The 25,356-nt window shown below is 57.3% G+C and overlaps 1 protein-coding gene across 4 annotated transcripts in view; it reads right to left on the bottom strand.

Moving 5' to 3' along the window:
• Positions 1-694: 694 nt before the first annotated feature.
• DSCAML1 (DS cell adhesion molecule like 1) overlaps positions 695-25,356 on the bottom strand; it is a 93,228-nt gene continuing 68,566 nt past the window's right edge. For 2 of the 4 annotated variants that reach the window (XM_040085262.2, XM_058423406.1), the window contains 26 exons: positions 23,485-23,757; positions 20,162-20,440; positions 19,848-19,967; positions 19,554-19,730; positions 15,122-15,321; positions 14,766-14,862; positions 14,525-14,653; positions 13,978-14,145; positions 13,746-13,816; positions 12,638-12,878; positions 11,590-11,736; positions 11,357-11,512; positions 10,678-10,817; positions 9,369-9,522; positions 9,071-9,188; positions 8,817-8,980; positions 8,531-8,629; positions 6,720-6,908; positions 6,349-6,636; positions 6,105-6,260; positions 5,955-5,985; positions 5,495-5,613; positions 5,233-5,385; positions 4,839-5,033; positions 4,173-4,484; positions 695-1,577 (listed from right to left, as the gene is read on the bottom strand). In XM_040085262.2, the coding sequence (XP_039941196.1) occupies positions 1,123-1,577; positions 4,173-4,484; positions 4,839-5,033; positions 5,233-5,385; positions 5,495-5,613; positions 5,955-5,985; positions 6,105-6,260; positions 6,349-6,636; positions 6,720-6,908; positions 8,531-8,629; positions 8,817-8,980; positions 9,071-9,188; positions 9,369-9,522; positions 10,678-10,817; positions 11,357-11,512; positions 11,590-11,736; positions 12,638-12,878; positions 13,746-13,816; positions 13,978-14,145; positions 14,525-14,653; positions 14,766-14,862; positions 15,122-15,321; positions 19,554-19,730; positions 19,848-19,967; positions 20,162-20,440; positions 23,485-23,757 (4,631 nt within the window). In that variant the 3' untranslated portion in view covers positions 695-1,122. Of the gene's footprint in view, positions 1,578-4,172; positions 4,485-4,838; positions 5,034-5,232; positions 5,386-5,494; positions 5,614-5,954; positions 5,986-6,104; positions 6,261-6,348; positions 6,637-6,719; positions 6,909-8,530; positions 8,630-8,816; positions 8,981-9,070; positions 9,189-9,368; positions 9,523-10,677; positions 10,818-11,356; positions 11,513-11,589; positions 11,737-12,637; positions 12,879-13,745; positions 13,817-13,977; positions 14,146-14,524; positions 14,654-14,765; positions 14,863-15,121; positions 15,322-19,553; positions 19,731-19,847; positions 19,968-20,161; positions 20,441-23,484; positions 23,758-25,356 lie in introns of those variants that run through there. The other 2 variants (XR_005703948.1, XM_040085263.1) reach the window with 2 other exon arrangements.

Below are 25,356 nucleotides of genomic sequence, written 5' to 3'. Positions count from 1 at the left end.
CTGTGGTTCTCTGTGCTGCCCCGTGTCCTGGGGCACGTGTGCAGTGCCTGAGCCATGGCTCACCACGAGTCACCACGATTCAGGGAGGCCGAGGCAGCTCAAGTCAGGGCTCTGCGCGGGATTCAGCGTGCTCCAGGCTGTGCTGGATTCACCACGACGCGTTCCAGCTGTGACCAAGGACAGCGCTGCTCCTTTTCCTGCTCCCAGGCGGGGCTGTGACACATCCCAGGGAACAAGATCCTGCTCGGAGGAGTTGCTGTGCCTCGCCGGGTGCTGGAGCCGCTGCGGGAGCCGCCCTGCACTTACCGTGAGTGAGCTGCCAGAGCTGTGCCCTGGCCCACCAGGGTTTGGGCAGCTGTTCACCCCCCTGGATGAGCTGGACCAGGATTCCTGTTTGGTACCATGGTCTGTCCTGGGCTGGAGCTGGACTTGGTGATGCTCTCCAATGGCGTGGCACAGTCTGGTCATGACTGCTCTGTTCTGCTCCATGGAACCATTCCCAGGACCCTGCTCCAGTTCCTGACCTTCCTCCTGCCCCACAGCTCTGCAGGTGGGTACGTGCCTTATTATTCTTTAATATTTAACCCCTTGTCTTAGTATTTCTATACTTTGGCTGCCCTGGGCTGTCCCTCTCCATCCTCCTGCCCCAGCCCTGCTCTGCCTAATTCCCTGCTCACTTCACAAACGCCCCACGTATAAACATAACCTTTATTGCACACAGCGCTGGGTTTTTTTTCATAGAAAAAGGTATTAACACATAAGCATTTGCAAATTGAAGCAACTCCTGCTGTTTTCAGAACAGTAAAATAGCATGCAATGTCTCGGAGATGTTCCTTTTTTTAAAACCACCGACAAGATCAGGGAGAGAAAAAAAAAAAAAAGAAAAAAAAAAGTCGCTGAGTCTTTCCTTGTGCCCCTTTCAAAATGATGTGAAATATATATATATGTTTACATATATATTATATTTTTAAATCTGTAACATCAAATTCTTTGTGCCCTGGTTTCTTTTTCTGTTCGGAGAAGAAGAAAATAGCTTCATTTATACAAAAGAGTCCGTTATGTACAAGTTTGTTAATTTAATATAAACGGCGTGGGGGAAACGAGCAGCATCCGGCGGCGGCCCTACACCAGCGTGTAGGACTTGGAGTAGGCTCCGGCGCCCTGTTTTTGAGACCTGCCTACCCCCGACGTGCTCATCTCCAGCAGCGAGTCCCTGGAGCCCCCCACTTTGGAGTGCGTGGGCACCCGCGCCTCGGCGGCGGCGGCGGCCACGGGGGGCTCGGCGGCCACGGGGGGAGCCGGGGCGGCGCTGGCGGCGGGCGCGGGCGCGGGGCCGGCCGGGCCGGGCATGGGGAGAGTCCTCTGAGGTAAGGTGGTTGCGGCGGAGGCCGGGGGAGGCAGCCCCAGGGGCTTGGCGCCGGGCTCCAGCGTCATGTGCCGGGCCTGCGCGTGGTACGCCCGGGCCAGGTTGCGGATGGAGGCTTCCCGCGGCGGCACCACCGGGCACGGCTCGTGCGCGTCGGGCTTGCGGAAGAAGGCCTCCGACTTGACGTACAGCGGGAGGTTGCAGTAGTCACCTGCCGAGGGAAGAGCAGGCGGGTGAGGCTCTGGAGGGACCCTCCTGAACCCCACCCTCTGGACAGGCTGGCGTTGGGCGGCAGAGAACACGGTGGGCTACGGAGAACCTGTGCTACGGAGAATGCGTTGGGCCATGGAGAACCTGCGCTATGGAGAATGCGTTGGGTCATGGAGAACCTGCGCTACGGGGAATGCACTGGGCCATGGAGAACCTGTGCTACGGAGAATCCGTTGGGCCATGGAGAACCTGCGCTACGGAGAATGCACTGGGCCATGGAGAACCTGTGCTACAGAGAATGCACTGGGCCATGGAGAGCTTGTTGGGCTATGGAGAACCTGCGGTATGGAGAATCTGCGCTATGGAGAATGCGTTGGGCCATGGAGAGCTTGTTTGGCTACAGAGTATCTGTGCTATGGAGAATGCGTTGCGCTATGGAGAACACATTGTGCTGTACAGAACAGGTCCTGCTGCACAGCGAGAACGCGTTGTGCCCCAGAGAACACGCTGCGCTATAAGGAATGCGGCACACCGTCATCCCAAAACTGTCCCACGCAACGCCTGGGATGCGTTAAGCTCTAGCGTTCAACGCTGTACACAATGCCCTGCGATGCAGCATGATGTAACAGTGTTAATTACGTAATGGTAAACGTACGGTGATAAATATTATAGTGTGATGGAATACTGAATGCAGAGGGGAATACGGTATTGTAATAATGTGATGCTAAAGTTCTGATACACGACAGGCACAGATCCCGTTCTGTAAAGTACAGGGGGAAATGTTCCTTGCACTCTGTGTCCTGCCTGTGGCAGCACCCAGCAGCGGGATGTGGGGTGTCCTACACCCGGCTTTACTCCGCCAAGGTGAGTGGCTGTGCTGCCATAAACAACAGCTTAGGCTGTGTTGTGTTATGGCATCATCTATAGTTAGTGCCCTAATTTAAGGGGTTTACGTCGATGTATGGATAAGACCCTGTGCTGTTATATTGGCTGTTATTGGTGTTATAGGGTTTTATTTCTGTTCTATTCTGTTTCTATTCTGTTCTATTACAGTGTTCCCTTTGTGTTCTACAGCATCACCTCCAGCTGCAGGGCCTTAATTTAAGGATTTATATGTCCATAGATGTAAAACCCCTGGTATTAGTTTGCCTTTTATATTTGCAATATATAACACCTCCAGGGCCAGAGCATTACTCCTTTAATTGTATATGTTGTGCAGTGTGTTCTGTAGGGGCACATTCCCCTCTTCACAGGATGTGGAGGGAAGGGATTGCAGGATCTGTGGTGTTAATATAGGACACAGCACACACACATATATATATATGGGATTATACATACTAGTACCATAATTTAAGGAGTTATGGTTATATGTGTATATATGTATATATTTAAATTTTTACAGTAAAAATAGATATTGAAATGTACATAAATATCTATATAAATTGGTATAATTTTTGTATTAAAATAGAAAGATTTCTGTCAATATATATACATACATCTCTATATAAATATAAAAAAAATTTCCATGTAAGTATACATAAACCTATGTATAAATGTAGAAATGTTTATATGGAAATATAGAAATTGCTATTTAAAATATAGAAATTTATATATCAATACATAAAATCTATATGAAGAATATAAAAATTTATGAATAAATATACTTTATATAATATATAATTAAATTTGATATATTTATTGCATATATTTTTATATTTTTAAATATATTTATATGTCTCTAAGGCCCTGCATTATTATATTGTTTTACAGGTGTTATATTGGTGTTATTATAGCACTATTGCCTTAAATCTTGAATGCTTTATAATAGGTTCTGTAAATTCAATTTTTTTTAAGGTTACAATGGTGTTACACCAAATACACTCTGTGCTACTTAAGCTATGCCATAAAAATATGTGGTCTAATTTGCTGAGAAAGATGATCCCATTATACTCTGTGTTATACAATCAGTAAATAAATTAACTATCAATTCCCACCTATGTATTTATTAAATATCTTCCAGGTATTGTTCTACTTTGAGGGAATAAAACTCATGAGGGCTGGGAGATTTTTGGGGTTCTAGCACTAAGGATAGGGAAGAAATACTGAGGAATACACCAAGGAATACTGACGGATATTAAAAAATGGCAATGAATACTAAGGAAGGGGAAGGAAGAGTAAGGAATAACCAGGAATACTAAAAAATGAGAAGGAACAAAAAAGAATAGCCAGGGATATTTAAAAAATGGGAAAGAATAATTTAAAAAGCGTGGGGAAATATCAAGGGCTGTGGAAAGAACAGTGAGGAATGCTAACCAATAGGAAGGAATACTGAAAAGTGGGAAGCAACAGTAAAATACAGGGGAAAAATACATAATTCCTTACTATGGGAAGGAATACTAAAGAATAGGAAGAAATACCAAGGAACTGGGGGAAAAAAAATCCTTAAGATTAGGTGGAATACCAAGGAAAGGATGAAATACTGAGAAAGGGGAAAGCAAGGGAGAAATGCCAAGGAATACAGGACTAGGAAAGCCTCCTAAGGATTTCGGGAAGCTCTGGGGCGCTGAGGCCGGGCACAGATCCCAGGTGAACCTACTCTTGCTGGCGCGGTGCGGGATGGGCACGGCCACGCCCTTGCCCCGCTCGCTGTCCTGGGGCTTGGGCGGGGAGGCGGTGAAGCGGCAGATGCCGGGCTCGGACGGGGTGCTCATGGAGGTCATGCTGTCGGCGTTGTCCGTGGTGCCCGTGGTCATCTGGTCCGAGGAGCTGTCGGAGATGAAGCACTCGGTGATCTCGAACTTGGCGTGCTGCAGCTGCTCCTCCAGCTTGGCATGCTCGTAGGCGCGCGCCAGCTCCTCGTAGGTGGACGAGGCGCTCTCCGTGGACACCATGCTGTTCCGGCCCTTGTCTGTGGGGAGAGGATGCGTCACCTACCTGCGCGTCCTCCCTGCCACGGGAACGCCCAGGCTGCCCCTGCTGGGATACACCTGGCCACCTTCAAGGTCAGGTTGGATGGGAGATGGAAGGATGGAACAAGAAGAGCAATAAGGTCACTTCCAACCCAAACCGCTCTGCTTTTCAATGATTCTGTCTGTCCCCATAACGGCATGGCCCTGGCTGCTCAGAGCCACCAAGTCGTGGTTCCACGATCCCGCAGATAAGTTCTGCGGCCACCCTGAACTCGCAGTCTGGGGTCTCTGTGCTCCCCGAAGCAGCAGATTCCTGCCAGCAGCAGTGCCAGGGAGGCTGTGGCCCCGCATACCTGTGTCCTGCGAGAGGCTGGCGCTGTAGCTGTCACTCTCGGTGACCGTGATGCCGTGCTGGGAGCCCACCGTCCTCCAGTCCGAGGTGAGGGTCCGCGCGGGGGTGGACGCCTGGCACTTGGTGAGCGTCCACTGGCTGGAGTAGCGGTTGCGGGTGCTGTGGGCAGACTTCACGCTCTTCCTCGACACGGGGTCTACGGCACAAAGGTGCCAGAGTCACCGTGGGTCCCTTCCTCTCACAGTCAGGATGCCGTCCCCTCTCCCTGGAGCACTGCCTGCCCCTTCTGCCTTCCCAGCAGCTGCTTTTGGGCACAGCAGTGCTGGAGGACAGTTTCCCCACACCTGCCCCGATTGTCCACGCCCAGCACAGCCAGCCCGGCCCCGCACACTCACTGGTGCCGGGGCGGATGTCGGACATGTCGATGAGGGGCCCCGTGTTCTGGATCAGCGCCGGGTGATGCAGAGACACGCCCGTGCAGAAGCTCTGGGGGTTCACTGCCTGGCTGAACTCCGTGTCGGTCACCGGGATCGTGGCTTTGTCATCCCCTGCGGGAAGGAGCTGGAGCTCAGACCTCTCTCTGGCCAGGCACTCGGTGCATCCATGGCACCCCAGCGCTGTGGGGCAGCAGGGGATGGGAGCTTTGCCTGCGCTTACCCAGCTGCTTGATGCCCTCCTTGTCCTCGATGAGGAGCTGCACCCGCGGGATGTCGATGTGCAGGCGGGGGCCCTGTGGGGGCCCCTTCACCGGCGTGTCAAAGCTGCGGTTATTCTTGCTGTGAGGTGAGAGGGGACGCAGACCCGCCCATTACCGGACAGAGCCCCGGCGGCTCCAGCCTGGCACGGGCTGGGGATTGCCACCAGCCAGCCCACCCGGGGCTCAGCTCTGCCCAGGCACGCTCCGCTGTGGGAGCTGGGACCCTCGGGCACGCAGGAGCAGCCAGGAGCACTGGGCTCAACCAATCACTGCCACAACCTTCAAAGGTGTGAGCGTGAGAAGGTCTGAAACTGAGTGAGGGCTGTACCCTGGGCTTAAAAGCAGCCACGACCCCCTCCAGCACCATCCATCCCCCTGCCTGCCCACCCAGCCCCAGCCACAGGCAGATGTGAGACTCACCTGATCAGCATTTCTGCCAAACTCTTCGCATCTGTGCAGGAGACACAAAATCCAAGAAGTTTTTTGTAAGGGAGCAGCTTAGGGCCCAATGAGGCAGTCCAGGAACACAATCTGGGGTCCCGTGTGCTGCGCCTCTGAACCCCATCTCACCTCGAAGCCTCTTCAGCCGCTTCTCCTTCCTCTTCTTGCGGATGATGAAGAGCAGGGCCACTCCCAGCGTGGCCAGGATCACGGGGCAGGCGATGGTGAAGAGCTTCTTCACATCGTCACCTTCCCCTTGGGCAGACTTGATCGGGGGGATGGTGCCTAGGGCAGAGCACGGGCGGGCGGGCGCTCAGCGCGGCGGGACCCCCCAGGTCTGGCGGCAATTCCCCCATCCTGTGTCCCCACTCACTGCCATCGTAGTCCAGCGTGGCGAACTGCGCGGTCTCGTTGCCGCAGCCGGCGCTGTTGCAGGCCTTCATGCGCAGCTCGTACCAGGTGGCCTCGCGCAGCTCGGTCAGGAACACCTCGCTGGAGCTGTTGGTGCGCAGGCTCTGCCACACCCAGTTGCCCTTGGGCCGGTACTCCAGCACGATGGCGGTGATGGGGCAGCCCCCGCTGCTCCAGCCCTGCAGATTCAGCCTGGCGTGCGTGGAGTTGATGTGCGTGAAGAGGTGCTGGTCCTTGCTGAAGGAGGGTTCTGCGGGAGAGCGGCTGTCAGGAGGGCGGGGAGGGGACCCCCGTGTGCTCCGGAGGGGCAGGGACACCGCAGGCCAGGCTCACCTCTGCCGTGGGTCTTGGCCTCGATGATCTCGCTGATGCGGCCGGCGCCCACGCTGTTCTTGGCCGCCAGCTTCACCTTGTACCAGGTGCCACACTTGAGGCTCTCCAGCTTGAAGGAGCGCTCGGAGGAGCTGATGAACACGTCCTTCCACTCCTCGCTGTTGTCCACCGAGTACTGGAGCACGAATCCTGTGGGAGCAAGGAGGCGGTCACCTCTGGGCACATGGGCTGGCACAAAGCCTGTGCCCAAGTCCAGCACAGCCTTGCAGTGCCAGGGAACCCATCACACGTCAATTCCTGCACTGCTCCGTGCTCACGAGCGGCGGTGGAAAGTGCCTGCTCTGCCCACCACACAGAGCCAGGCAGGAGCCACAGCCAGGAGGAGTGTGGGCACACCCAGAAGGTCCTGAGAGCTCTACCAGCACCCCTGGTCACACCTCGGCTGCCCCCAGCACCCCCAGGATGGTCCCACTGCTCATTTCCACAAGGGAGTGCACGCTGTGATTGACTGGTGCAAGGCTATAAAGGGAAAGCCGGAATTAAGCAGCTCCCTCGGGAGGCTGCAGGGAAGTTGCTTCTGTCATCGCACACCGCCTCCTCTCCCGTGATGAAGAGTATTAGGAAGCACACTGCGTCCTAGATGAGCAAACCTGTTACGCTGCCTTCAACAAGACCCCAGGAGACAGCTGCTCTGGACTTCCCGGAAGAGCACAGGGAGACAGGGACAGCCCCAAGGGCATGGGGGCACCTCGGGACAGCACATCCCTGCTGCCCCGGCCGTCCTGGTGCACTGCTAGGTTTGGCTATTTTTGCAGGATATTCAGGCAATTCTCAAATAAAAGCAGCAGGGAAATGTAGGCTTCCTGCCTTGCTGTGAGCATAATGAGCTGCAAAAGGCAGAGCTGGCAGGATGGCCCCGGTGCCAGCACCACCCAGGTACCACCGTGGCAGTGCCAGAGGGGACACGCGAAGGAGCTCTGTGAACACCCAGCTCCAGCTTGGGCAGAGCGGCGGGGACACTTCTCACACGCTCCCACCGCCAAGGATTCCCTGTGGATGGTGACATCAGGACCTTCCCAATGCCATGGGCACGTGATTCCCAGCAGTGTCCACACCAGCTCTGACACCCCCGCAACGCCCACCAAGGCGCCTGCCACTGCTTATTTATTTATTTTGTACATGCGGTGTGTTTTTAATATTTCTAATCCAATTATAACCAAATTTATCAACAGAGTCCGCTGGAGTGAAAGGCTGCTGGCTGGGGAGATTTGCTTGTAATTACTTTCATGCTTTTAATTAATTGTAAGCGAGGTCTCCTTCCTCGCTCCCCGCTCCCCCCTCCGCACGCAGCTGTTTCAACCTATAATTCATGAGATGAATCAGAGCAGAAAGGAGACTTGGGAAAGCTGGGATGCTCCTGGAGCCCTCCCAAAGCCCCCAGCCTGTCAGGGATGTGGGACAACTCCTGCTCGGGTGTGTTCAGAGTGGCACCAATGCCAGGAGGCACGGAGCAGCATTGGGGCTGGCCCTGGCCACCACCACCTTAGCACCCAGTACGTGCCTTTCATCAGCTGCCTCAGCCCCTGCAGCTTGTCCAAAACACCTGACAAACCCCAAATCAGGGCTGGCAGCCCCTGCTAGGAGCTCAGAGGCATCAACCTCACCCTGAAGCATTTTGGAGAGGGTGAAACTGAGGTGCAGATACAAAAATGTGGCACAGGGTGCCTGAAAACATGTTCCACGAGAATGGAACCAGTCACGGTTCTGGGACGAGCTGCTGGCACCAGCCCCATCACTCACAGCAGCCCTACCTCGGATGGAGCTGCCCCCGTTGTCCCCAGGGATCCAGGCCAGCGTGATGGATGATGCCGAGGTCTTGGAGACGGTCAGGCGGGGCTGGTCCGGGGGCACTGGGGAGGAGAGAAAGCCCATGAGCACCTCACACATGCCAAGTGCCCCAAACTGTGCCCCCCAAAAGCGCCAAGGAGACACGGCACTCATCCCTGGGCCAGCAGGAGCCCCTGGTGCAGGACAGACCCCGGTGAGCGGGGATGGAGCGTGTCCGTGCAGGGCAGACACCGAGGTGGGACCCCTCACCTTGCACCAGCAGGTTGATGATGATGGTGTCGAAGCCCCAGGTGTTGGTGGCAGTGCAGGTGTAGTAGCCGGAGTCCTCGGCTTTCACCGAGCGCAGCACCAGCGTCCCGTTGGCCTGGATCAGGCGGTGGCCGTCCACTGTCACCGGGATGGCCGAGTCCTCGCTGCCGGCAGGACAGGGGGCACATCAGCCGCGCGTGTGACACGGCCAGGGCTGGCACCAACCCCAGCACCCCTGGCAGCCGCCTCCATACCTGTCCTTGGTCCACTTGATGGCAGGGACCGGCTCCCCGACGGAGTTGCACGGCAGCCTCACGTCCTTCATCCACGGCGTGGTGACGGTGCCTCCGAAGGAGATGATCTTGGCGGGCGCTTGGGGGGCAAGGAGGAGGTCAGCCTGGGGGGCAGGCCCCGTGCGCAGACCCCCCGAGGTGTAAGGAGACCCGGGACCCCGGCGCTGCCCCTCCTGTGCCCCGGGGTCACCCAGCCGCGGCTCCCTGCGGGCCCCAGGGCACAGCAGCGGGTGTCCCCGCAGGCTGGCAGCCCCCGTACCTTTGCCCGCGGGCTCGATGGTGACCTTCTCGCTGATGTTGCCGCGGCCGGCGGAGGTGACGGCGGCCACCCAGAGCAGGTACTGCTGCCCCCGGTTCAGGTGCGCGATGCGGTAGAAGAGCTGGTCCGGGCTGGTCTCGTACTCGCTGGGAGCCTGCGGAGGGGAGAAAGGGAGGAGGTGAAGTTTCTGTGAGAGCCTCACCCCATCGCCCCGCGGTGCCCCGGGTTTATCCCGAGCAGCGGCGGCTCGGCTCCCTTCGCATCGCTCAATGCCGGGGAGAGCCGGCGGGTGTCGTGATTCCTCCAGGGAGCCGAGCTGGAGCCCGAGGAGCAGATGGCTGCGCCGGCATCCTCCTTCCCGGGAAAGGACGCTGCCCCGGCACCCGCCGAGCTGCAGCGCGGCCAGCCTGGAGGCAACCCCGCCGGGCCGGCCCAAACCCTCTGCGGTCAGAGCGAGAGGCCAAGGGGTCCCCAAAACACACGTGGGGACACGGCATCTCCCGCAGCGGCTGCCCCAGCAGACAGGGCTGGCTGTGTGCGACACCGGGGACGGTCCCCATCACAGCGCGGACAAAGCCGCCCTGTCCCAAGCACGCCGCGAGGGGAAGGACTGCGTGGCACAGCACCCGGCTGTGCCACCATGCCACCACCGGGCAGGGATGGGGCCCCACCACCCCCGTGGCACAGGATGGGTGTGTTCAAACAGGACTTGGCAGGTAGCCCTGTGTTCACACGCGTGCCCTTGAAGGGACACGGATGTGAGTGCACCCCAAAGCAGACACACCTATATGAATATTGTATAGTATACATAATTTTTTTTTTTTTTTTTACCCAAATGACAGTTTTGACAAGATGCCAAGAAAACAATATCGGATCCCAGCGGTTTTACCAGTTGCTTTGATGAAAAGATTATGTTGCCCTGGAAACCAGAGGCTCAGATAGTGAAATGAGTTTGAGAAGGAGCTTTTGATAAGCACTAGTCTGCAGACCTCCCATCAACCTCTCCCTCACCAAGGAGGGATGGGGCCAGGTTGGATTTCTATTTCATTTTTGGTCAGCTGCTGGCACGTTTCCCCCTCTGGAGCAAGTGCTGAGCAGAGCAGATGCCAGAGGATGGGAACAGGGAGCTGATGGGACCATTCCCCAGGGCACAGTGCCCATGGATGCCCTTGGACAATTCCGCAGTGCACCCCAAGAGGTCTTTGCTGCGGCTGCTGCCTGGCATCAGCTCTCCCTCCCGTTGCTGCCTGGCCAGCTCAGCGTTCCCTGGCACACTGCGGTGAGTGCCAGCCCCGTTCCCATCACGTACCGGCTGCCCCGAGCCGGGGCTGGAGCAGAAGATGGTGTACTTCCGAATGATCCCGTTGGGCTTGGCCGGCGGCAGCCAGGACACCACCACGCTGCTGGCAGAGGACGGCACAGCCTTGATCCCAGCTGGGGGACCTGGAACTGAGGAGGGAGAGCGTGGCAGAGCTGGTGCCAGGAGATGCCCAAGGTCTCTGTCCAGCTGGGAGGTGTGACAGCATCCCGCTGTGGGGCTGGCATCCCGAGCACACCCTGGGAAGCAGCTGCAGTGGTGGTGTCACACCCAGGCAGGGACAGGCCTGCCTGCAGGACACCTCTCCACGGGTGGCTCTGGTCCCCAAGTGAGGCAGAGGCAGGAGGGTTAATTGCAGCCCAAGCTCCGCTTTAGAAATCATGATTGGCTTTTAATGGCCATCTCCTTAATCTGTCAGCCGTACCCTGCCCAGCTGCGCCTCCCTCCAGCATCTGGCGCTTCCTAGGACACAGGCCCGGGGACGCTCTGCTGGCAAGCTAATGGCATTAAAGTAGGGCAGGCGGGGTGTAAATATTTAAATATCCGCACTTAAGGAAAAGCGAAAAAGGGAAAGGGAGACGCCCTGCCCACGGCTGCACACGGGGGGTTTCCCCCGTGCCCCGGCAGCCGCTCCAGCCCTTCGGCACGAGCGGGTGGCAGAGCCACTTACTGTCCTCCTTGGTCTGGATGTAGAGCACGCTGCTGCGGACGCCGTCCCCAGCCTGGGTGTAGGCCAGCACCTGCACGCTGTAGTTGGTGAATTTCTCCATGCCCCGCAGCTCCACTCGCTCCCGCGTGGTCGTGATGTTCTGCATCTCGCCCCACTCTGCGGGAGACAGGCGCTGTCAGCCCCCCCGGCGCCCCCCACGCCCCCCGTGTCCCCTGCTCCCCGCGGGCGCTCACCTCCGTCCATGTAGAGGGACCAGAAGATGACCCGGTAGCCCTTGAGCACCCCGTTGAGGGTGCTGCGCGGGGGCTCCGACCAGGAGATCACCGCCACGTCCGAGGTGATGGAGATGGCTCGCACGTTCTCGGGGGGCTGGCTGGGAACTGGGGAGGGACGAGCAGGACGATCAGCAGGAGGACAGGGACGCCAGGCCGGAGGAGCCGTGTCCCACGCAGCCGCCCTGACTGCACCCACACGGACCCCGCTGCGCTGCTGCAAGCCCTCAGCCGGTCCTGCCCGGCAGTGCTCTGCCTCCAGCGTGCGGTTTCCCTTCTCCTGGGCCGGCGAGGTGGGTGTGAACCCTGTGCTGTGCTGTGGTGACAGGGAGGATGCTTCCCAGCGAGGGGAGAGTGGGAGAGCTGGCTGGATGCGAGGCAATTAGATCCCGTTGCCCCGCAAGAGGTAACTCTAATTTTTATGAGCATTTAAATGATAATACATCACTGTAACGATCCTCTTTGAAAATGATTATTGTTTCATATTACTTAGGTGCAAAAATATAAGCACCATGTAATTAGGGACAGAGTATAATAAACTAATACAGATAGTCCGTTTGAACAAAATGAAGGTAATATAATTATGGAAAAGACACTATTGCTAAAACAGGGGCCCTTGAATACCCCGGGAGGAGTGCTAATGCAGCCAGGAAACGATCGTGGTTTGACAGGCTAACGAGAGCCTTAATTAAGTATGAAAAACTGCTGAACAAACGCACTGCAAAACTTTTTCCTCCTTGTATTTAAAACGACCGAGGCCACCAGCGACCGTGTCCCAGATGGAAACATGCCTGGCACTTCAGCAGCGCCGAAATCCACCTTGCACCCTTTAGCCGTGCCACAAACCCAGCGCCACGGCTGTCCTGACGCCCCTGTGCTCCCAGTTCCTTCCCAGGGAGCTGGGAGGGGGCACAGCCGCCACCCCAGACCCGCGTGGCACGGGATGGGGACCAGCTGAGGGTCCCCCGGGTGTGACCCGGCCCTGGTTTGTCACAGGGCCAATCCTCACCGTCCTCCAGCGTGGTGGCGTTGATCTCGCTGGACGAGGGCCCCGTGCCCGCGCGGTTGAACGCCTGCACCACCACCCCGTACTGCGCAAACTTCTTGAGGTTGTCCAGCGTGTAGACCTCGCTGTCCCCCGTGGCCTTCATCTCCACGATGCTGTACTGCCCGTTGCTGCCCGGGCTGTTCTCCCGGTAGCCAATCTGGTAGCCACGGATCACCCCGTTCTGCAGCTCCTTCTTCGGGGCCTGGGGGACAAGGAGGGCAGGACGGAGCGGTGTCACAGGGATGGAGGCTCACAGGGCTCCGTGCCCCAGCCACCTCTCCCCAGTGGCTTTTCTCGAGGCTTTCAAGTTGTTTTCCCTCCCCACTTTCCACTGAGTGGCAGAATAGCGATAAAAAGGGTACAGCGGGTCCCCAGAGGCACCAGAGAGGAAAGCACTGCCTGGACAGCACCAGTCCTCAACCGGAGCAGGAGAAATTCCAAGTCTGGCAGCCTGAGAGGCCAAAGTGAGATCAATCTTAACAATATTTCTCTGAAGCACTATGAAATCAATAGGGTTGATTGCAAATTTATGTTACAATGCCAGGGCGATCCATCTTGCTGAAATACTCCTAAAATGAAGTGACTTATCTTTCAAGTGAATCTTACTTTTCATTAATTTGTTTTTCAGTGCTTAAGGGGAGGAGGGGGGTGAAGCTGAAACCCTAAATTTATTGACTTAGCAGTTTATTCCCAAGTCCTAACTTTATAATCAATTTTATTTTTCATTAGGCAGCTTTGGAAAAATAAATCCGATTTTAAGTTGTATTGATCTCTGCTCAAACACTTTGCAAGCCAGCACCTCAGGTTTTACATATTTATCCTCTCTGCCCCACAGTCCCCCACGGACACCCTATGAGATAATGAGCTTGTTGTAAAACATGATTGATAAGAGCCCCGAGCAATAAGTTGAGCTGCTTGCCGAGCCCTCCAGGTTTTCCTTTTCCCTGGGGAATTTTTCCTGATTTTTGTAACTTTGATGACTTGCTGGGTCCCAGGACAAAGCCGGGACAGCATTTGGCCAAGCCCCCACAGCCAAAAAAAGCCCACACACCATCCCAGCCTCACTCACCTTCCACGTGACCTGGATGCTCTGGGATGTGATCGGCTGCAAGGTGACGTCCATCGGAGGGCCGTCGGGAGCTGCGGGAGACAAACACAAAAGAGCACATTGAGAAGGTTCAGGAGCTCCTCACCAGGAAAAGCCCTGGCTTCAGGAGAGCTGTACCTCAGCCAGCTTCCCCCGAGGCTGCAGCCCCCGTGCTCCCCCTGCCCTCCACCCCTGCAGGAGCCCAGAGCGGCACCTGCTTCCTCGGTGCTGATGGTGAGCTCCTTGCTGGGCTCGCTGCGCCCGATCTTGTTGAAGGAGTACATGCGGATGCTGTACACGGAGGCGGGGTGCAGGTCCACGATGTTCGCCTGGTTGATGGTCGGGGAGATGTTGCGTGTAGACTGCTTAAAATCCCAGGAATCTGGAAGAGCAGCGGAGAGAGGCGGAAGGGTCAGAGCCCGAATCCCGTCCAGGGTCTGCAGTGCTGAGGGGGCCGTGCTCAGGCAGGTGAGGCCCCCGGGCACCTCCAGCTTTTGTAGCCCTGGAGAGGTGCTGCTCCCCTCTCTCGCTGTTGTGCGTTGGGGTTCAACTTTCTGCAAATATTGTCTCTTTTAATATTCCCTTTCAAATGCTCCCATCCGACGGAAATTACCATATTTCATTAATGCCGCTCTCTCCTTTCTTCATCAAAGGAACCGGGATGCAGAACATTCCCTTGGAGGCACCAGTCCCACACCTGCCTGTGCAGGCCAGCCCCCAGCCCCGCTGTGGCGTGGGGAGGGGACATCACTGTCACCTACCTGACTTGTTCTTGTACTCGATGTCGAACCCGGTGATGATGCTGTTGCCGTCGAAGCGCTGCGTCCATCGCAAATTCATACTCCGGGCTTTCACCTCGCGGATCTCCAGCTCCGGCGGGTCAGGGGGCTCTTGGGGACGCGCAGGAGGGTTAGGCACGCGGGCAGAGAAGGCCCCCAGGAGCAGGGGAGCCCTCTCAGCAAGGCTTTGCACCGCAGGGCTCACGCAGGGGGGATGGAGTACCTTGGACAGTGAGCTGGATCAAGCCTCTGTCCTCGCCGTAGGAGTTGATGGCGTGACAGGAGAAGAAGACGGAGTCCCCGCGGTCGGCTGGTTTCAGCTGCCAATGTTCCAGGGAGAGGAGCCAATTCACACAGAGCTTCCCCCAGCACTGCCCCCTGCCATCGCTGCCTGCTCCCACCACAGTGCCACGCGCTGGAGCTGCGATCCCAACACCCCACACCCCTCTGGGCTCAGCTTTGCCACTCAGGGCCGGGCTCTGTGACACCCACTGGGGACCACCACATCCTCCCACACTTCCCCTTCTTCTCTCCAGCACCCAGCGAGGCCCCCCGCAGCCCAGGAGCCTCAGGGCTCACCTTGAGGGTGGAGATGACCTCGTCGCCGTTGTCCTTGGTGGTGATGGCGTAGCGCATGTTGCGGTCGGGGTCGATGACGGTGTCCCCCTTCTCCCAGCGGATGATGATGGGCCGCTCGCCCCGCGCCGTGCAGTTCAGCTCCTTGGTCTGGCCCTTGATGGCGATGGTGGTGTTGGGGTGGGAGGTGATCATGGCCGGGACTGCGGGGACGCAGAGCGTCACCTGTGCGCCCGCCTGCGGCTGCCCGGCCCCGCAGAGCCCACGGACCCACCGAGGACGCGGCGCATGCGGCTCTCACCGAGAGGCCCCGCAGCCCGAAGCGGAACCGTCTCGCTGCATTATACGGCTCAGGATCATAAAATAATGAAGCAGATAAATTTTATAATGCATAGCATTACACCGGGGTAGACAATAAAACGTGAAAGACAAATAACCAAGTGCACACTATAATGAAGAGAAAGCCTCCAGTCTGAGACGTGCGGGTATGAATTATTGACTAAGGTTTTACACTCCCGAGGATGAGAGGAAGAATGTTTTCCATCACGGATTTGCATAATTCACTCGTATAAACCTGGGCAGAATACAGAGTGTGATTTCCCATCAGCAAGGCCGCCTTTGCATTGCAGATGCCAGAGATGATCTTTCTTTTCATTCACCCCGATACGCAAACGGGGCCGGTGGGGACACCCCGTGCTGTGGTCGCCACCTGGCTGGGGCGCAGAGCCCAGAGGTGCTCGAGCAGTGGGTGCAGCACAGATGGGGATGGCTGATCCGTGCTCTGAGGATGCTGTACTGCTCCCTGCTCCAAGAGCCAAGCCCTTTGTGCCACCCCAGTGCCACGCAGCGGGCTGGCTGTGGCAGGCACCACACAGGAGGAACGGGCTGGGGGACCGAGGGCAGGCTGGGTAAGCAGAAAAAAATGTAATGCATAAACAAACAGCAGTGCTGAGTCCTGCAGTAATGTATGATAATGACAATCCGCAAAGGCAACACACACTGTTCTAATGGGACACAAGAGGCTCTAATGAGCTACGACTCCTTGGCTTTCTGTGGCAATGTAATTCAATTAACAGAGAAGGAAACCTTTCCTCCTGAGCTGCTGGAGTTTGTGGGGTGCAGGACGGTGCAGTGCCCAGCACGGTGCCCGTGTGACAATCCTGCCCCAAGGGGAGCACAGCACCCCCGAGCTGGCAGGGGATGGCAAAGAACAGGGATGTTGTGGCAGCGCAGCCTGGGGCACCAAGGGTTACAAGGAACAGCTCAAGATTTCTCCTAACTCTGCCCTGTCCCATCCCCAGCTGCCTGCCCGTGCTCTGACACCTCTGCCTGCCTCAGCCCCAGCTCAGGGGCACACCTGGACAGAGGCAGGCCCGGGAAGGACTGCCACAGCCCCAGCAGCCCACGTCCCAGCGGGGTGAGGACAGAGCACAGGGACAGCCGGGGGCTCTGGCACTCACCCCGAAGCAGGGCTGACTGCACAGCACAGCGGCACACACAGCTGGATGAGGGGCCCAGCACCCAGCCCTGGCATGATTGCAAGCCCTGCCAGGCTCCTGCCTGCTATCCCCTATTCCTGCCACGGAAAACCATTGAGGGACCACCCTGCGCACCAGCCCCTTCCCAGCAAGGAGAGGCCCCGGGAGAGCAGGTCAGTTTCAGGCTCTGCTTCACTGAAACACACTTATTGATGTTTGATTAAAAGCAGCTCCTTGGATGTAAACATATCAACTTCTCTCAATTGCCAGGGTCCCAAGGGAGCTGCACGTAGTCCAGAGCAGGAAAAGAGCACAACAAACCCCAAGAAAACCCCAAGCAGCTGTGAGGATAGCACAGGTTGGGGCATTGGTGCCCAACACCTGCCCTGGAGCAGCTCCACAGCTTGCAGAGGGACCACATTGCCTGGGACTAGCTGCAGGGACCTCCCAAGGTGGCTGAGGGCTGCTCCTGACCAGCCTGTGATCCCTTCCTGGGTGCAGGGGCATCGATAATATGGCATCAGCCACAGCTCACACAGCACTCTGGGCAGACAAGCTTCCTTCAAGGAGAGCTCACCTCCAACACCTCCTGTGCCCCCCGTTCTGTGCCCACCAGGGCCCAGGTTCTGTGCTCTCCTCGTGCCCACGGCCTTGTTAACAAGGCCACAGCCAGGAGCTGGTCTGGCTGGCTGGGCAGAGATAAGCCTGGGAACAAAGGGACAGCCACCAGCGCGCTGCTGTCCCACAGCCGGCTGGGGCACGAGCCACAGAGCGCCGGTGACAACCGAATGAGAACAGTGACAAGGGTGACAAGGGCTGTGCCTGCCTCCCTCGCCCCCCTCTCTCTTGTTTGGAGCTGGCTCTGTGATGTTAATTTGATTGCACCCGTCTCAGCTTCCTTTCTACACTGATTAGCTGAGTTTCACCTGAAGCATGAGATTAATTCAAATTGCATGGAAGCAATCAGTTATGCTCGTGCTGTGTGGCAGCGAACTTCCAGAGAGGGCTGTGCCACGACCACAGACACAGACCCCTCTACCTGCCCCCTGGCTGCACCCCTGGCATCGGGGTGCTGGCACGGAGGGGGCAGAGGAGCCCCCTCCCCAGTGCCCAGGGTGCTGCCACTCGGGCACAGCCGGCAGGACCCCGGGGGATGTGACCGTGCCCATCCCACACGCTCCCGACACCCGGGCAGGTGTGCAGCCATGTGCTAAATGGCATTAATCACATGCTGCTGGGCCCCTCACCTGCGCCCACAGCCCGCTGTCCCCTCGGGCACACGCTCAGGTACTCCAGCACTCCCCACCTTCCACTCCACAATGGGTTCCCTCCGCGGGAAGGACAGGCTGCCGTGCCGTGGGAGCCCAGGGGTCACCGCACCCAGGGACGGGAAAGCCCCAACCCCACGGGTGACATTCCTCAAGCAAATCTGGTGGCTTTGCTCACCCGCCACCCCCTGACAGAAGCAGCATCCAGCTGCTCCTGGCTCAGCCAAGTCCGTGGAACTCGGCCACACTGACCAGGGCGTTTCCTGGCTGTCCCAGCTCAGCCCTGGAGCCCCTTGCTGCGGTATCAGGGGACGTGTGACACCAGCTGCCGGTGGCACTGCCCTCTCCCCTGCTGACCGCCAGCACGCTTTGTTTGGGCTCTGATTAACTCTCATTTAACTCAGTCCGCAGTGGCCTGACTTTCAGGGAAAGCCAGTGCTGATCTCCCTTTAATTGGGCTGACATTTCACTAAACAAACAAAAACCCCAAAACGAAACAAAACAAAGAGCCCATCTAACGCTTAATTGGCTGTGGCGCTTCGTCTACCTATTCATCCAAACCTTTTCAAAGGCAGCGAGGGCTCTGGGAGATGCAAAAGCACTCGCATAATAAGGTTATGTGCTATTCAAGTCAGCAAGCAACCTGTCCTGGGATGCAATTACGGGAGATAGCAGGGACACGGCACCAGTTCGGGCTCCCAGGCTTGGCACACTCACTCGGGATTAATCGCCTCGACTTTGTACCTGCGCCTCATTGAAGTGCCTTGTTTGAAGTCGCTGGGTTTGATTCATCAGTTGGAGGGATAAATTAAACAGCTGACAGGGAGGGGGACAGGAACCTGGGAAGGCAGAGGCTGGCTGGGGAGGGGAGAAGCCCCTGAGAGAAAACAGCTGCTGGTGTCAGGGGAGAAAGCACCAGGCTGGGGAGGGGAGGCCAGGGCAGCGTGGTGACCAGAGAAGGCTGCACGTCCCCTCTGCACACAGCATCCTGACTGGACAGCCAGGGGATGGTGGCTCCCACGGCTTCCCCAGCAGCCTCCATCCCCCCTGCACGCTCGCTGCCTCGTTCCCAGCATGGTCAAGGCAAAATTTAGTCCTTCTGAGCTCAATCCTGACCCCAGCACCTCCTGGAGACACCAGGAGTGAGGGTGATGGCCCTGGACACCCTCCACTACCTCCTTTTGGAGGTTTGAATGCTCCCAGCAGCAACGAGCCCAACAACTAACAGGGAGCTGGCAATTATACATTCTGCTGATAGCGACGGGAGAGCAATCCAATAACACACACAGTTCAAACACGGTGTCTAACAACACTTCCCAGCCCATCCCTGTCAAAGCAGCCCAGCTATTTCCTTTCCCCCTGGATGATGTAGATTGATTGCCTGGTTTTATTAAAGACAAAGTGTGTTTAATAGCAAAAGGGAAGCGGGTCCCTGGAGGGGAGGAATCAATGCCCTCCCGTGCCCCGCATTGATTGCGGGATGCGCGGAGCCGAGGCTGGAGCACGGCTGGTGCGGTTGGAACCCTCAGAACAGAGGGGGAGGCTGCACCAGAGCAGGCTCTGCTGGTGACCCCACGTCCCACCGCCTCACTGCACCCACCTCTGCTCCCCGGGTCACCGCTGGGGCCGTGCCAGCAGCAGGTCCCTGTCCCTGTGACGATTCCCCGAGGCACAGCCCTGGGTACTTACTCTTGACGGTGAGGAACATGGACTTGCTGATGTCTGTGCCCACGCCGTTGCTGGCCTGGCAGAGGTAGTAGCCGATGTCCTCCTCCAGCACGTGGCGGATGAGCAGGGAGCTGTTGGGCAGGATCTGGATGCGGCCCGTCAGGGGGATGGGGTGGTACTGCTGGGGGTTGCCACTTCCTAGGAGGGGACACGGAGGCACAGAGTTCAGCTGAGGCGGAGCAGCTCTCATGAGGCCATGCCCAAGGGACCCTCCCCAGGCTGCACTGCCATCACAGTGCTGTGACCCATCCCTACCTTTAGCGTGCTTCCACATGACTTTCGGAGGGGGGTACCCGTCAACGGAGCAGTTCAGCACCCCGGCTTTTCCATAAATGCCATCTTGGTTGTTGGGTTGGACCACAAAACGAGGAGGCACTGAGGAGTTTGGGAGAAAGGACGGTCACTGCAGGAAAATCCCCACCGGATCCCGACAGCTCCCCACCGCCTGTGGGCACAGGGGCGGCTCAGCCTTGCTCCTCACTCTCCCAAACTCCCTCTGCTCCCTGCTGTGCTGCTCTCCCTCCTCTCCCAGCGGGACGGGGGGATGCAGGGTCACCCCCCAGGCTCACCCCGCACGATCAGCTGCCGCTCCCGGCTGACGGTGGCAGCGTCGTTGCTGGCGATGCAGGTGTAGTTCCCGTTGTGCTTGAGGGAGACGCTGGAGATCTGCAGGGAGCTCATGAACTCCTTGCTCTCGATGGTGACCCCGGAGCCAGAGAGGATGACGTGCCCGTCCTTCCTCCAGGTGATGTGGATGGGCATGTCCCCGGAGGAGACCACGCAGGGGATGTAGAGGAGCTGTCCGATGGAGGCTGGCGGGAACTCGAAGGGCTGGATCAGCGGAGGGACTGTCGAGGGGAGAGGCAGAGAATGCTGGAGAGCCCATCCCAGGAAAGCTTTCCTTCAGTGGGGATGGGCTGCAGTGGGGCTTGGGGAATTTGCTGTCCTGGGAGGAGAAGCAGCCCAGAAGATAAGGCAGGCTTTTGATTCCACCAGGAACAAGGCCAGGGGACAGCAGGAGGTGCCATCAAGCAGAGAGCAGCAGGAAGACTTCTCCCACCTGGCAGGGCCACCCTGCTGAGAGTGGGATGGAGAAACGCTGAGCTGGCACCAGGGAAAGCCCTGGCCCCAGCACGTGCCTCCCGAAATTCCACCTCAGCATTTATCCACTCCCAGGAAAGCCACGATTAGATGGATGCTTTCCTTAAAGGTGCTGGATTCAGAACCAGCCATTATCTTTCTGATAACTTAATTAGGCAACTGCAGCATCTCTGGCAATGTGGGAGGGGGAAGAAAGCGAAGAGAGGGAGACAATTAGCTTAACAAGGCTCAGCACCTGGTAGATGAGATCCTCGTTCTGCAGTCTCCATAATTAAATTAGCAGCCTGCCAATTGTCCCTCTGGCAGAAGGGATCTGCCCTCTCACGCAGGCAAGGGTGCAGTTCCTGTACCCCCACGCACCTCCCTGGGCTCCCACCTCCTCCCTGTGCCCGTCCCATCACCCAGGTCCGGGCACTGCTGCCTGATCCAGAGCACGGCCAGCAGAGGCTGTCCCTGTCGCCCAGGTGGGAGCCACCACCACAGGGAAAGCAGGTACAGGCAGGGCTGGCCTGTCCCTCTGCCGGCAACAGCAACGTGGCTCCAGCTGCCAGAGCCATGGAGCCAGGGCTGCCTGTTTTCCATAATTAATGAATAATTAATTGGGAATGCACTGCAGTCTATTGCAGAGCGGGGATGGGCTTGTGCATCTCTCCAAACACGCCCCTCTGGCCGACAGACAAGCTCTCCCTGCTCCAGCTACCCAGAGACAGAGCTCACAACTCCCCTCTCCTTCCCAGATCCCTTCCCAATGCGATTCTCCTTCCTCCAGAGCTCCCAGGCTCTCGCTTGGCCGCAGCCTGGAGCACCCTGCCCACGGTGCCACAGCAGAGCCCAACCCAGCAGCTCCAGTCCAGAGGAGACCCTGCGAGCAGCCTCTGCTTCCCATGGGGTGACGCATCACCCCACAGTGCCCTGGCACTGTGTCAGTCCTGCGCTCCCCAAACGCTGCAGCCACCCGAGCAGAGCTGTGTGCAAGCCCCAGGACAGCACCAACCCAGATGGGATTAATTAAAACCTTCAAAGATGTCTGCAGGAATAAGGAGCTGTCAGGGCACCTTGGAGGAGGCTGGGTTTTGGATTGCGCTGCTGGGGGAGTGCAGGGAAGAGGTTCCGGCAGCACCCCTGATCTACAAAGCCCCGTGGAGTGGGGAGGTTTGAAACTGGGAGCCTGGGGTTCCCTGACTAAGCAGCAGCAGCCACACCTGGGCAGGAGTTTCCCTCAGCACGAGACAGGAATGATGATCTCATGAACAGGCTGGGACTGCCTGCACATCCCTGTTCCTGGGGGGGAGCAGTGCCAGAGGGAATTGTAAAGCTTTTACTGCTGTGTGATCGGGAGGATCCCCATAACTCACTGCTGGCATTTCATGTGGCCACCAGGCACTTGGGGCCGTAAAAGCTTTATGGTGCTCCACGCCACCCCCTGCTCCTTGTGCTACACAGTTATGTTTATTCACTCTCTGACTCTCTTCTACGGCCCTTGCTATTCTTTTCCACAGGCCTTTTATTCAAGAGCCAGAGGAAATGAGGAATTCAGCCAGTGGGGCTGGGTGTAAATCTCCAGCAGTGGAATGAAGATGTCTAGCCCCTGCTGCACCATGCTCCAGCCTGTTCGCCCTCCTCAGCCCGTCACTGGCCACTAACCGAGGCAGTAAATCCACACTGGGTAGGGTTCAGTAGCAGTTGCTTCCCAGGATACACAAATCCCCAGCTGAACTCCAGCACCCTGCACCCTCTGAGGGCACCTCCCAGCAAATCCCATTATTTAACTGCTCGCAAACACCCTGAGATGATCTCCGCACATCAGCCCTGCCTGTCCCAGCTGTCCCAAGACATGACCAACATCTCTGGCCTCTTTCCAAGCCCTGGGGCTCCACACGGACAGGGATTTGCGTGAGGTGAGGGAAGCAGGGCTGGCCAAGCCCTGCAGACCCCAGGGACAAGAAGACCTCCCTGCACTGCCCTTAGACAGGTCACCCACAGCCTCCTCTCCCCTTGGGAACCTTGCAGAAGAGCATTAGCTAATCAAGTGGCAGCATCTCTAATCAGCTCGATGCTCTCTCGCTAACCTGATTCCTAATAAGAAAATGGTGGCTGGGAGGGGAGGGAGTGGGATCAGGGTAAATCCAGCGCACGAATCCCCCGCTGGGTGAGAGGCAGGATGACAATTGGCCAGCTCCGTCCCCAGCGCCGCCGTGTTTGTCTGAATGATTTACTGCAAACACCGAGCCGGCGACGGGCGGAGGCGACCCCACAACTCCCGAGGATGGGAGATCCGGGAGCAGCGCGCGCTCCCAGCGCAATCTCAGCCAGTCACTGGGAGGGAATGCATCCGGCTCAATTCATTAGGACTGATAGCTCCCTCAATGGGGCTGAATAATTGATGGCCTGGAGAAGCTTTTAAGATGTTCTGTGCGCTCAGAAGACCGAGAGTATTATTTTTTTAAAAGCTAGCACACAGAGAAAAACATCGGTGAAGGTGATCCAAGCAAAGGTTAGATGTTCTAATACGTTATGTTTACACCACAAATCCTTGCTCCACCACTTGTAAGGGGAAATGGATACAGCGTGGCTCGGGGCAGCTGCTGGCGGCAGGCAGGACCAGGTAGCCAAGCCAGCTCCCGAGGGCTGAGCTTCCGTGCCTGGTGACTACAGGGCATAGCTGCCACCTGGCCATGCAGCTCCCCATGAGTTGCTTGCTCCTCTGCCTCCGTCCCACTGCAGGGAGATCCCAAAAGCAACCTGGATGAGCTCTCCCTGCCCTCCAGGGGAAGCGTCCCCACCCTCTCACCTTTGACGGTGACGTGGACGCTCTGGCTGATGGAGAGCTGGGGCTGGATCAGCACGCTGCACAGATACTCTCCTTCGTCCATGCCTTTCTGGACATCCATCAGCTTCAGGGTGCCGTTCTCAAAGACCACTTGGCGGTGGTTGTCGGGCAGCAGCAGAGAGTCCTTGTACCACTTGATGGAGTAATAGGGGTACCCGATGACCCTGCAGTTGATGAAAGTGTCCCTACCCGCAACCGCCGTTATGTTCTTCATGGCGCGGATGCTCGGCGGACCTACATATTCGGGAGGAAGGAAGAGGCAGGCTAGGTTAATTCTGAAGGGCCATTTGCTTGCGTGCAGATCTGCTGCTATTCCGGAGCGAGCTTCACAGGCACAGGAGGTGACCAGGACAGCCGGGAGCCAGCCTGGTTTGGGTGAGGAGGCGGCACGGGCTCCTCTCAGCTCGTGCGGGGATGGCCGCTCTCGGCTGTGACCTCCAGCTACAGCTACTCTCCCTCGCCTCCCAGCAGGTCTGTGCACAGCCACACTTCAAACAGCGAATCCCAGCCCGGGGCTGGGGGAGCTGAGCCCACACGCACCACTGCCGCCCACTGCGGGAGGTCAGATGGAGCCCGTGTTTCTGCACCTGGCACTGTGGCTGCCCAGGGTGCCTCCGCCTGGCTCCTCTGGCAGCACCAGAGAAACAGGAGAGATGGGGAGAGCTCCCCCACCATCACAGCTCTCTCTGCCTCTCCCAGGAGGAAGCTGCCTGCATTGTACCAAACATCCCTGGCAAGAGCTGCTATGGGAACCTGACTTCCACTGGCAAAAACACTTCACCTCCTCGAACCCCACCTCTCTGTGCCTCCCACTGCCAACCTGCGTGTCACTGAAAAGCCAGACAGCCACCAGTTTCTGTCTGGCTTTGGAGCTGCCTGAGGACGGGGAGAATGCTGCAGGTGAGCCTTTAAACGAGAGGTTTCATGCATCAGTAATTACATTGTTCTCCCAGCCGCTGCATAAAATAGCAAAGTAATCTAAAGATTAACCCTGTCTTGACTCCTCATGTGAGGGTGTAGCAGGATAACAGCTTAACAGGCACTTAGGATCAGCTGATGGACGGTGTTTCTCATTCTAGGACACGTTAAGAGAAGGAGCAGGAAGAAAGGAATTAGCATATTGCTCTGTAACCACGTCTTGGGCCTGTCTGAGGGACATGCTCTGTGCCACTGAAAAAGAGACCCAAATCTTATCTAGTGACAGCCCATTAAGGGCTGAGAGAGGGGGAAAAGGGAGACAAGGGAACATCCTCATTGAAAACACTGCTCTGGCTTCTCCTGGCTGAGGGATGAACTTCCTCCAAATTCAGCAGTAAACGGCAGCAAAATTCCGACTCCTGGGATCCCAGCCAAAAAGCCACTAGATCCATTTCAAACCTGAGACACAGACAAACACAGCCCTTCAACCCTCATTCTCAGCAGACAAATAAATGCCTCCCTTATCTTGTCTCACTCCCACCTGTAAGCCTGGGAGCTTTAATTGGGGATTATTAATGGGCAGGGGCTTACACCATACCCCGTGCCTGAGAGTGCTCCCCGGAACACACCGAGCAACGCGCCGCAGCCGTAATAACACGGTGATTAACGCGGCCATGGCTTTTAGCAGACAAAGAAAATACAGACATGACAAATCAAAGCTCATTTTCCACGATTTCACGTGCTGCCTCATCATCGTTTGTCATGGAGATCCTGGTGCCGCCGGGCGCGGTGGCTGCAAAGGATTGGGGGTGCTGTAGGGAACGGGGGGAGCTGGTGGAGCACCGGGGACCTGGGACACTTCTGGGCCTGTCACCCCCTTCTCCATGTGTGGGGTCCTCAGGGGGTGCCTGCCCA

Source organism: Hirundo rustica, chromosome 23 (assembly GCF_015227805.2).
Source record: "Hirundo rustica isolate bHirRus1 chromosome 23, bHirRus1.pri.v3, whole genome shotgun sequence".
Lineage (NCBI taxonomy): Eukaryota > Metazoa > Chordata > Aves > Passeriformes > Hirundinidae > Hirundo > Hirundo rustica.
The sequence above is the reverse complement of the archived record's forward strand: the minus strand, read 5'-3'. Positions and strand labels throughout refer to the sequence as shown.